Source organism: Aplidium turbinatum, chromosome 1 (genome assembly GCF_918807975.1).
Source record: "Aplidium turbinatum chromosome 1, kaAplTurb1.1, whole genome shotgun sequence".
NCBI classification, from domain to species: domain Eukaryota; kingdom Metazoa; phylum Chordata; class Ascidiacea; order Aplousobranchia; family Polyclinidae; genus Aplidium; species Aplidium turbinatum.
The window spans coordinates 42,598,944-42,611,453 of NC_137472.1; the positions used below are offsets into that span (position 1 = coordinate 42,598,944).

The 12,510-nt window shown below is 36.7% G+C and overlaps 2 protein-coding genes across 2 annotated transcripts in view; one reads left to right on the plus strand and one right to left on the minus strand.

Moving 5' to 3' along the window:
- LOC145780122 (MAP kinase-activated protein kinase 2-like) overlaps window positions 1-5,514 on the minus strand; it is a 28,234-nt gene extending 22,720 nt beyond the window's left edge. The window contains exon 1 of the mRNA XM_082591834.1: window positions 5,294-5,514. Coding sequence (XP_082447960.1) covers window positions 5,294-5,455 — 162 coding nt within the window. The 5' untranslated portion in view covers window positions 5,456-5,514. The remainder of the gene's footprint in view (window positions 1-5,293) is intronic.
- LOC145773111 (uncharacterized) lies at window positions 1,737-3,684 on the plus strand. Its single transcript, XM_082584781.1, has 2 exons — window positions 1,737-1,875; window positions 1,975-3,684. Exons 1-2 carry the CDS (start codon window positions 1,737-1,739, stop codon window positions 3,642-3,644), a joined length of 1,809 nt encoding a protein of 602 aa, XP_082440907.1. The 3' UTR covers window positions 3,645-3,684.
- Window positions 5,515-12,510: the final 6,996 nt, after the last annotated feature.

Sequence of the window (12,510 nt, forward strand, 5' to 3'; positions counted from 1 at the left end):
ATTTTTGTGCACAATTTTTATTATGAGGTAGTTAATTGTAAGTGATTAAAAAGATATTTTTGGAATATATCATCTCTGCTAATAATAATGATCATAAAAATTTTGAAAAAAATGTGTGGCCGCATGGCGAAATCGGCCATGCAATCGAAGCACTACAAATGTTTATATCACAAAAAGTATAACTCCTAGCTCATTTTAACCTTTATTTTTGGAAAGCCCACCCCTGAAAATGGGGGGATAGATACCAATTTTATGAAGATTGGGCAACTAAGTCCCAAGATATGAGCATTTTTATGCGGCTCACTAAAAAAATCGCCACCTGGTGGTCAAACATTAAAATAGCGATAAAACAAAAACTGCTCAACCAATTTTGACAAAATTTGTACCAAATTACTCAGAATTTCAAGCATTTTAAACTGTGAAAAAATAGGACAATTCTAAATTCTATGGTTCCAAAATTTCAATTTTCTGGATGAATTATAATGAAATGACCCTAATATATATTAAAGGAAGCTATGAAAATCACAGAGCCAAATATTTTACAAGATAAGAGTCATGTGTATTGTGCGTACAGAAATTATTTTTTACCTAACAAATATATAGAAATAAAGTCTTTGAGAAGAAAAAATGTCAGAAAGTTGGTTTTTATTTTAATTTCCCGAAAATAGCTTCAAAATTAAAATTTTTGAATTATAACACAGAGTAATGCTAAACTAGGGTTGCCATACCGTCCGGAAAATTCCGGACATGTCCGGAATTTCGGGTTAAATTTTGCGTCCGGGAGGAATTTAAAAAAATGCTCAAATGTCCGGAATTTTATGATGGGCGTTCTGGAGGAATTAAAATTGCGGGAATAATCCTGTAAATTAGGGGTGTCCTAGAAAATTCGCTCAGCCAGCTCATTTTACTGTATCTGCAATCGTACTGTGCACACTGCCAATCCAGAACATTGTTATTTCGTACCCTGTGCATTTTTTTTTACTACGACGTTGTACGGTTTTATGATGTAACAGAGCGTTTTCCTTATCAATGATGTTTACCACTTAGAAGTCAGTGTTACCATTTTAGTCTTTTTAAAACCAAATCTGGTTTATTTTGCAACCGTTTGGTTTATTTTTTTTTCGATTTGGCTTATTATTTTTGCTTTTTCTTTTTTTTTTTGGTTTTTAGTTTGTTTTTTTAACATACTTTACGTCAGGTATTCGGTTCGTTGCAGTGATTATTTCACTTGAACAAATTTTTTAGTTTATTTCTGCTTCAATTTGGCTTATTCTGGTCTTTTTTGTTTAGCTTCATGTGTCGTAATGCGATTTATCAGTACTGTATGTTGGTTTATTTTTTAGTGTATTTCTGCTTCAATTTGGTTTATTCTGGTCTTTTTTTAGCTTCATCTAGTTTATTTTTATAAAACCTTGATGGCAAACACTGCTTAAAACTTTCTGGAGCTTTGGAACTTTCTTAAACTTATTGACCGTTGTGCTGAATCAGAATTGGTTAGATATAGATCACATGCTGCGAAAAGTACTAGAACATTCCAACAGTCTATCAAAGCAGGCGATTTCGCACATATAATCAGAGATTTACTTAAAATGTCATAGAGGAGGAAGCCTAGTGATTTACTTAAAATGTCAGGAACCATTTGGTTCAGTTATTCTGGTGGTTAATTACTTTGTTTTTTAGATTATGCATTTTAGTTGGGTTGTATTTATTGTTCATAAAAAAAGATATTACTTCAAATGGCTAATTCTAAACGAAAGTGCACATTTACTAACGAGATGCAAAAAAAACATCCATGTTTTAGAAAAGGCAGGAATGATTATGAGGCAGAATGCTTGGTTTGCACATCAGGAACCTATATATCTGTCGTGCACAAAGGTAATGGTGATTTAAACACACATCTGCAATCGGAAAAACATCGCAAAGCAGTAAGAGGGACTGTTGCATCAACGAAAATGACAAATTATTTTGTGACAGCAGGAAGCAAATGCGAAGATGAAATCACTGCCGCAGAAGGCACTCTTGCATTTCACGCTGTTAAGCATCATCATAGCTTTTTGTCCATGGACTGTACATCTGCTTTACTTAAAAAGATTTTCCCTGATTCCAATGTAGCGAAGAAGTTTAATAGTGGCCGCACAAAGACAGAAAAAGTTGTTACTAGCGTACTTGCGCAATATTCTATTGATGCTGTTCTGAAAAGTTTTGAAGAAAACGATATCGCGTATTTTGGCGTTGCAACAGATGGCAGCAATCACAATGAACTGAAAGTATTTCCTATAGTTATTCAATATTTTGACTGGAGGAAAGGTGGTTTGCAATCAAAATTGATTGAGTTTACAAACAAGGCAAACGAGACTGCCGACACAATAGCCACTTATGTAAAAGACACCTTAGAAAAAAGGATGCTTTTCAAAAAATGTGTGGCATTTACAGGAGACAACTGCAATACTATGTTTGGAGGACTTCGGCGTAATGAGCAAGGAAACAATGTGTTTGCAAAGTTGAAGAAAATGTTAAACCCATCATTGATTGGGGTTGGTTGTTCAGCACACGTTTTGAACAATTGTATCCATCATGGGGCTGAAAGAATAAACATCGATATTGAAAATAATATCAATAAGATATATCAATATTTTTCCATTTACACAATTAGAACTGAAGAACTAAAAGAATACTGTGAATTTGCAAATTGTGAATACAAGAGACTTCTCTCTCATAGCAAGACTCGCTGGCTCTCCTTGTTTCCTGGAATTTCAAGATTGTTAGAAATGTTTTCACCCCTGAAGTCCTACTTTTTGTCACAAGAACATCCACCAATAGTTATTAAACGGTTCTTTGAGAATGAAATGAGCGAGTTATACCTTTGGCATATGCACTCACTAATGTCCGTGTTTCATGGACGTATTCAAGCAGTTGAGAGAGAAAACAATTCCGTTGCAGAAGTGCTAGAAAATTTGGAGCTGGTTCATAAGGTGCTTGTGGAAAGGAAGAATGAAAACTTTATGTCCTTGAAGGTTAAAAGGCTTTTAGTTGAAAAAAGAGAAGAGGGTTATGAAGATGAATGTAACAATTTTCTTTCCGAAGTTGCAAACCTCTATGAGAGATGCTTGGAGTACCTGTGCAAATGGATGAAACCAATGGAAGAGTTTGCTTGTTTCAAATGGATGACCTTGAACGAGATACCAAGTTGGAAGGATGTAGAGCCTTGCCTGGAATATCTGATTGGTAAAGGGGTTGATGTGGACGATGCAAAGTGCTTTGACCAAATCTGTAACTTGAAGCAGTTTGTGGAAAGTTACCTACAGGACGAAGAATTTATTAAATTGCCAACGCATAAGAAATGGTGCAAATATTTCGATCAGTCTACGAACATCACATGCCACTCAGAAATTTTAAGGATTGTACAGTTTTTCTTTGCTGTTACATCCCACAATGCCAACGTAGAGAGACTCTTTTCACTGATGCAAAGTCAGTGGACTAAAGAAAGAAACAAGTTGAGCGTTGCGACTATGAAAGGCATATTGACTCTTCAATATAATTTCAAAGATATGTGCTGTAATGAATTTTTCTCATTTTTGAAATCACACAAGGCCCTATTGAAGAGAATTAGATCTTCAGAAAAATATGCATGGTCAGAAGAGTAAATTTGTAGTGACTTGACTTACAAGCGTGTCTTTAATTTGTTTTAAGCATTGCTGTTGTTCCTTTTTCCGCACAACCTAATTCTCATTTTTATTTTTCACTCTGAAGTTGAGATTTTTTTCAGTGACGGTCCGTAGCTATATTTAGAGAGTGCTTACCTTGCCTGGTGTGAGATTCTGCTCGTGACAAAAGACAATACTTTTCATTTCTGTAGCTGTCGCTTTAGCATGAGTATCGTACAACGTTTGCAGCTTTAGCATTTCGGTAGCGCATAATATATGGTCTCATGAAAATAGTCATGCACTGTCCGGAATTTTGCTTTTTCAAATATGGTAACCCTATGCTAAACCAAACAAAAAATAACTTTTGCTTAAATATAAGGCATTTTTGGGCGTTTTTATATTTCAAAGTAATTGCACTAACGTTAAATTATATATATCTAGCATTGCACTCATAAAACCCCGTGTCGCTACAGATAGAATTAAGTGGCAACATTCCCACAGTCCCACACCCCATGTTGACAGCATTTTATTTACTGCAAATAACCTTTCCTCAAAAGTAACATTATTTCATCTCACATGGCTTTCATCCATTGTAGCCCAACATTTGGGATCCAGTTTAGAATAATATGCAGAGGTAAATCTTATGCTATAGTAACACACAGGGGGTATGGTACCATGACATAAATACCAATTGTTTTTTTACAAATTGTCTTTATCAATTTTATTTGAGATTTGTTCAGTATAGTACCAGAAATAAGAAAGAGTTAAGTCAGTGGTTCTTAAACGAAAGCCACTTTACTGGCTAAGGGAGAACTTTTTAATTCCTGGAGAGAAATTTATTTCAGGGCGAGGTTGGGGAAGAAAGATAGGAAAAAAAACTTTTAGCTTTGATAGTGAATTTAATTAAACACAAAAAATGAGGTTGGTTTATATAGGAATAACCAATATATAACTACAGTATGCAAGCATTCATTTCATTTGTAAAAGGTTTCTTAGTCTGTGCCACAAAAGGGGTCTATGCAAACCAAAATATTGTTATTGGGATCCACGTTAAAAAAGCACATCATGCTATGCATCCAACCAAGGAACAATAAAATGGATTAAATGGAAGTTATAATATATCGTATGAAAAGTTTTGGAATATTTTTTCCTCTTGGTCTCATAAATATTACTTGGCTCCGGTTGAACATTTTTTTTTCTCAACTAATATGGAAAAGATATAAAATATGTACTGGGAACTCATGTACCAGTAGCCTAGGCTATTTAATATCATAACATTACATGTAATATGTATTTGCGTATGCATCATCTGCTACAGTACATATTACATGTAATTCGTATGATTTTCATTACACAATGCACCATTTTCTTTGATCACAACCATTGATGGTTATTCTGTGATGTTATAAAAATGATTTACAAGTATTTACATAGTAAAAGGAAGTGCACTGGCCTATTGGTACTGATGAGGCTCAAAGACCAAGTGGTTACCTATCACTTCACTCTCTACAATCTACTGCTGATTTAGAAAATCAAAAAAAAAACTTTCAATCCATTCAATTTACCTACCATTTTTTGAAAGTTTTGCAAGTTAAATTTCACAAATTTATGTCAGAGACAAGATGCCTTTAGAATTTCTATTATCCTACCTTCAATGCACACTTCTGTCCGGATTTGCGATGCGTACATCCAAGTACTTTACCGTTAATTCCAAGTCCCAACACATCATTGGAATGTACTTTGTAATCTTGGTCAAGAGAATGCTTTTTCACTTGCAATGGTCTCAGTGCAGGTTGTACCGGTACAGACATTTTCCTACAAATCTTCAATCACAGTACACAGCAATTTCACATTGACTTATAAACATCAAATATCAATTACAATATTAGTCTGAAATACAAATTTATTACTTTGTTGCTTAGAATTTTACATTTAACTACTGAGCAGTGAGCACAGCACAGTACGAATGACAAAACTACAAGAAAAAACAACATAAAATTGTGCAATCTGCTGCAAGCGAAAATGGCGATTTTATTACTGAATGTCTGCCAAAGCCGACTCATTGGTCGGTTATAAATCACCGCCGCAAAATTCTTGACAAGAATAGAGCTAATGCAGCAAAATCATCATCATAATCCATCGTCGGTTTGTTCCCCACTAGTGGGGGTGGCCGATTGTTTCAATTGTTTTAGCAATTGTTTTAATCCCTTTTCTCCATTTCACCTTGTCCCTTGCATCTTCCTCCTTCAGTCCGACTTTTTTAAACTCATCCTTCACAAAAATACATTTTAAATTTGAATTGTTACAATTGTTTGTTTAACGCGAACAAATACGGAGCTGAAACAATAATAGTCCAGGCAATTGCTTTAAAGATCACATTAGAGTGGCGTGGTTAACGAGCTGATGGCAAAAGTAGCCATTTTCACATCATTTCAACGCCTTGCAATGTTGCCTTGAAATAAAGTTGTCTGCCACTGCCATCGTCTTCCTCACATGTTGAGAGGTGTTTTTCTTTGCTGAAAAGAATATTGGGTGATTGGCGCACATCCTTGAGGGCTAACACTATTGACTCACTAATGCACATTTGTCTGGGTGGTCCTAAGCTGGAGATTCACCACCCCGCGCCTGGCAGTAATCGCTTGGCACAACGATTATATAACGCAAAAACCAAGAAATAAGTGATCGTAGTTGCTTTTGTAATAAGAAAATTTGGATTCATTGTTGTTTTCAATTGTGTTTATTGCGTCATTACAGGACTGTCATTAACGCACTGATTTATTTGCAAGTAATCTGCTCCAGTATACTTCAGGGTCGGTTAATTAAGCCATCAACCATTGCAGAGTTATCCTGTTGTAGAAATCTTCTTCTACAAACACGACTACACAATATTGTAGTGTGATTTTATGATGCAAAAAATATGTCCGGTTGAGATATTAAATGTCCGCTGAAAGGGCCAGTCCGATAGGACAGGGTTGGGCAAACTTTTTATCTCGACGGCCGCGTTCATAATTTGAATTTGTTTGAGGGTCGCAGTATAGTATAATTAAGATTATAAGCCAAAACATCAAATCTAAAATAGTCAAAACATAAGCTTTTATTTATTTTTAAAGTGGTGAAAGAAACGGAGATTTTATATACAGTACCGGTACATGTACTGACTGTTACATAAAAGATACAAAAAATGTTTGTCTCAATTATTTATTTGAATACAACCAACATCAAGATAACACTTTGCCAGACGCAGTTGGAGCAAATTAAACAGAATACATCTGTGAGCGAACTAACATAATCAGAAAAATTGTCGCAATCGCCGCTTTTCTCTCTACCAACACCAAGAGTCTTGGCCTTGACCCAAGACTAAAACTAAAAAGAAAGTCTCATGATGCGACAGGCCAAAGTCAGAAATTTTTATTGTGACGTAATCGGCTGTTTAGCAATGGCTGCTTTGACACTAATAATATCAATGCATTCATGCAAAATCGCAATGTGGCTGGGGAAACAAACTACTACAATGCGACAAAGAGACTATAATTTATCTTTATCAAAATGAAACATAAGAAGGAAAATTTTAACTTTAATTAAGTCATTGCAGTAATTAAAATTTTCAAGCAATTTTAGGATTAATTGATTAATTGCTTCAGGCTTTTGCGGGCTGCACAGAAAGTTGTTTCGGGCCGCATGCAGCCCGCAGGCCGTAGTTTGCCCACCTCTGCGGTTGGAGGTGCCATAAAAAAGTCAAAATTTTGAGACCTGATATTGGGTCCTACCACATCAAACCCTGAAGATAAGAAAATACGGTATGCTCTACTAGCATACCGCTTAAGATTTCTAAAAACAATTAGCCAGGCAATGATTAGTAATTGATTAATATTATTTAAAATTGAAACATGTTAACTTTTGCATTCCTAATAGTATGAAAGCCTTGTTAACGGTGAAAAAAAATTAACCAATTAGTATAATTTTTCAATTCGAGGGGATTAATAAAACAATGATGAATTAAGCAAAACTGACAAATTATGCAAACAGGTGAAAAGTGAAAACTATAGGAATTGTGGGGGGTGGGAATATGACAAATAAGGTGAATTAACAAATTAAAGATAGATGTACTGGTTTACTGCTCCTTAAACTATTCAATTGCATCTTAATTCATGGAATATTATACTGTACTACTTTATCATTCCCTTTAATATGAAAAAAAATGAACAAACATTGTTTGCTTACTTTTTAAACAAAACTAAAGTTTATTTTAAAAAGTTTAAAGCTCCCACTTCTATAGAGTCCATGTCTTTTCGATGGTTATAAATAATTAGCAAATGGCCATGTTTTTTTAAGGCAGTGGCTATTTGACCGGCTCCGGCCTTTTAATCTGAAACACTATAGACCTTTCCCGCAGCCAACCAATGAAGCATGACGTTGAAAACAAACCATTTCAAGAATTGGAGTCGTAGTAGTGAAGCGCAGTTTTTGAACATTTTGATCAAACAATCACTCATTTTAGACGCATATTTTCTACTAAAACTACTTTTTTGACTGAGTACTACATACAATTCAGTTATATATTTATTTTCAGAAAAAAAATTGAATTTACTACAGGGCCTTAGCCCATGGGCCTAACTACCGCCGGCACAGCACTATAGCCTACTGCACGGGACCACTGAACGAAACGGGTCTGCTACTATTCGGTGAGTCCGATTCGGTGAGAGCCTTTTTCGGTGAGAGCCCTATTCGGTGAGTTTTTTTTTTTTAATTATTGCGCGCCGTAGCCTAATTATCATTGCCGTTATAGGGTTAGGGGATAGGGGTTGGGGGATAGGGGTTAGGGGGTTTTTGGGGTTGGGGGTTTTTGTGTTTTTTTTTTGAATTTTTGTTTGAAAATTATCGGGTACCGTAGCCTAATTAAAACCCCTAACCCCAAACCCCTAACCAAAACCCCCCAAACCCCCTAACCAAACCCCCAAACCCCAAGTCCCCCAAAAAACCCCAACCCCCTAACCTCTATCCCCTAATCCCTAACCCTATAACGGCAATGATAATTAGGCTACGACGCGCAATAATTTAAAAAAAAAACTCACCGAATAGGGCTCTCACCGAAAAAGGCTCTCACCGAATCGGACTCACCGAATCGGACCCACCGAATCGGGCCATTCCGGAACGAAACAACCTCGCATTGATAAATTGTATTTCAAAAATATTTGAGTTAACAACTAAAGTAGGTAGCCTAAACATGTTATCATTTCATTTAGAATCTACACTTATATTCTTTTCGTGCAGCATTTCCGTTTATTAGGCCTACTTGATGTTTTTGTCCTAGCTTACCCTATGCTTTTGGTCACTCCAGGTTTCTAGCCACTTAATGTTTGTGTTTGGTTCGGCTTCTTTTATTCTTATGGAGCTAATATATTGGTACAGAATGAAACAGCATAGGCCTATGTATTTTTGGCAATTATTACTTTCTGTTGAAATAGGAATAATCAGATAATCACATCACAAATTTGCAACACACACGTATTCATTATAAATTGGGCTACAACGCAAGTGGAATCCCCAATACCATAGGCTACTTTTTGGTTAGGCAAATACAATTTAATTAAATTATTAGCCTACTAACTGTTGTCTAACATTTTAGCAAACTTTATAACATTATAAAACTCTAATTAACTACAAACAATTTATAGTAACGTATAGCGACTGCATGGTTGAGTGGTGAAAACGTTTGCACGATGTTTGCAAAGGACGTCGGTTCGACACCGCTCCAGAGTTTGCGGCTGTGTCTCGGCAAAGACACTTAATGGCATGTTAAAATAAGTATAGCAGCTGACTCGACCACTACGGACAACTAGGCTCTCTTCGTTGCTTCTTATTGTGTTGCATTTGTGATCGCAGTGAAGACTATGTAATACTCTAAGTCTATTATGTTGTTGCAATGGGAGCAAAAAAACGTGATTAGGCTAGCCCAGGGGTGTGCAACCTTTATTACAGGAAGGCCAGATATAAATATCTGGGTGAAGCCGCGGGCTGCACGTTTATTTAACACATGCTTTCTACTTTCTAGTAATTGCAGGCAAAAAAAGTAGTTTTTTGTTATTCATGTTATTCTTACGGCATTATTAAGGGACCTTATCTCCTTGCAGAAATAATAAACTGTTAAGACCCATAAATTTCTGAAGAAAACTGCTATTCAAATTTATTGTCACACCATCTTTAAACGAGTTCAGTGAGAGATTTGCAGCTGGCTTCTTTTCCCGACGACTTTTTCCAAATTTACATTAATGAAAGTGCTCGCAATTCGAAGTCCGTTTTTCCAAGTGTTCCTCTGTCAGAACCGATCTACAGGGAGATTTTATGACGCCCATTTTAGAAAAAAATTGTTCGCACAAATACGTTGAGCCAAAAAGAGCCATTTTTGAAGCCATGAATTTTTTCAAATGTGGAAAGTCATCTTGGTTGGGATGTTTTCGGTAAAAATTGCCAAGATTCATTTTTAAATACTTTGCTTTCAGTTTCGTTTTCTCTTGAAGATCAATCAGTTCAAGTTGGATATCAGCTGGTGCTTTGTCATTGTTCGTGTTGAATGGCGAAGAGAATATTTCAAACAAAATGTCCATGAGATTGAAGTCCTTGAAACGAGCCAAAAATTCATACAATAGTTTTTCAAGATGTTCTGCAAATTCAGTTTTCTCCTCAGGATGCAATCTATAGTCTCTCAAAGTTGGAAAGTGGAAAAGATATCCTGTCTGCATGTGGGGTTTCCTAAGTCGTAATTTGTTCATAAAGCCTTTTATGTGACCATGCATTTCATTCGCATACTGATTTTTTCTCTGCAGGCTTGTATTGCGATCATTCAGGTGCCTAGTTATATCAACCAAGAAAGCTAGATCGCATTTCAATTTTTGTCTTCCATTTCAGCTAATGGGTGCCCTTTAGGTTTCAAAAAATTCACGACTTCTTTACGCAGTTTGTAAAGTCGTCGCAACATGCAACCATTGCTTAACCAACGCAGCTTGGAAAAGTACAGTAGATCTTTTATGTGTCGTGTTGAGACCATCCAGAAACTCTTAAAACTGACGATAGTTGAGCCCTCGTGCTCGAATGAAATTTACTGCCTTAATAACCGGCCTCAAGGCGTGCTTGAACTTCAAGGATTTTGCGCACAAATTTTGCTGGTGAATAATACAATGAAAAATTGCTATGTCATCATCGATATTTCTCTCCCTCAAGGCAGACTTTAAGAGACCTATAAATCCAATGCCAGTTCCGGAGATGGATCAAGCACCATCAGTTGCGATTCCGCATAAGCTGGAAAAGTCCAGTTTGAAATTGTCAAAAACATCAATTACTTCAGTGAAGATGTCAGCACCAGTTGTCGTGCCCTTCATTGACTGTAGTGACAGAAGCTTTTCCGTTTCGTTTAAGTCTTTGTCCACTCGTTTTACAACTATGGCCAATCTGTGCTGTGTCCTTCTGGTCCGTACTTTCATCAATCGCAAAACTCCATGAAACAAAGTTCTTCACCTTATCCCTGAGAGTGTCACTAAGGGAACGTTCAAATATTACGTAACGCCTTCGAGGGGGAGGGGGGGGTTTATGCAAAGCGTTACGTTAGCGTCACATCGGGGGGGGGAGGGGGTTCAAGCAAAACGTTACGTAACGCTTTCGAGTACGGAATGGTAGTTTTTTGTGCTGAATTCGTAGTAAAAAAGCGTTACATGGGGGAGGGGGGATTGAAAAAAGCGTTACGTTGGCGTTACATGGGGGAGGGGGGTCAAAAATTCAAAAAAAAAGCGTTACGTAATATTTGAACGTTCCCTAATATCACAAGCAAGATCATCGATACGCCTCGCTATTGTCCACCGTGACAGACTTATTTTCTCGAGCTTCACTCTTCATTTTAGGGCACATTTTTTCTGCGACATTGATAAGACACTGCTTTACAATATTACCGTCAGAATACGGTTTTATATTTTAGCTATTCTCTGTGCAATTCTGTGCCTCAGGTCTACTGACGTTCCAAATAATTAAATACAATTGGATTAGCCATGGCCGGTGGGAGATTTTTAAAATGGTTAACAGAAGGTGCGAAATGTACAATATTCCACTCTACAATAAATTGTTTGCACGTACCAGACTAAACTAAATTATGAACAAGTTTCACGGCCACACACAATTCAAAATTGGCACATCGTCGCGAGCAGCACAATTTTTCTTTGCGGGCCGCATTTTGCCTGCGGGCCGCACGTTGCACACTCCTGGGCTAGCCTATTACTCGACTTGACAAAAGCGTGAAAAAATGTCCAGCGGTCTGTTTTCACGCTTTTGCGTTAGATAAACGTTCGGTATTGACGTATAGGATACTGTCAAACAATGTAAACGGTTAAGCGCATATACCGTTTAAGCGCATAAAAATGCTTGACAAATTGACTATGCGCTTAAACGATTTCGACTGTATTTACAAGCAATTTGGTGCTTGTCAATGAAGCAGCCAGCGTGATTGTTTTCAACGTCACGCTTCATTGCACAGAGTTGCGGGAAAGGTCTATTTGACCGGTCATGACATTTTTTTTTCTTTTTTTTTTCAAAGCAAAAGACGAGAAAAGAAAATAGTGCCTATATAAATTCTAAATAAATCAGTTTTATTCAACTGAATCAGCGGCATGTACGATGTTTCTCGGGCTGGTATCCTCAAGGGTATAAGTTCGAGGGTGCAACCTAGTTCGTACCTTGAACCATTTGTACAGTCAGTTCGTACCCTGAAAAGATCGAGAGAAAAAATTAAAAAAGCCGAAGTCGCTGAGTATCGCCGTTTAATAGCACAAAGCCGAAGTCGCTGATTGGAGTTTCCCCAAACAATTTGAAACAAACTCGAGGT

Excerpts from the sequence above, each read along its gene's own strand:
- LOC145773111 (XM_082584781.1), top strand. The coding sequence starts at position 1,737 with ATGGCTAATTCTAAACGAAAGTGCACATTTACTAACGAGATGCAAAAA. Across the intron at positions 1,876-1,974 it reads TATATCTGTCGTGCACAAAG|CAGGAAGCAAATGCGAAGAT; the intron begins GTAATGGTGATT and ends ATTTTGTGACAG.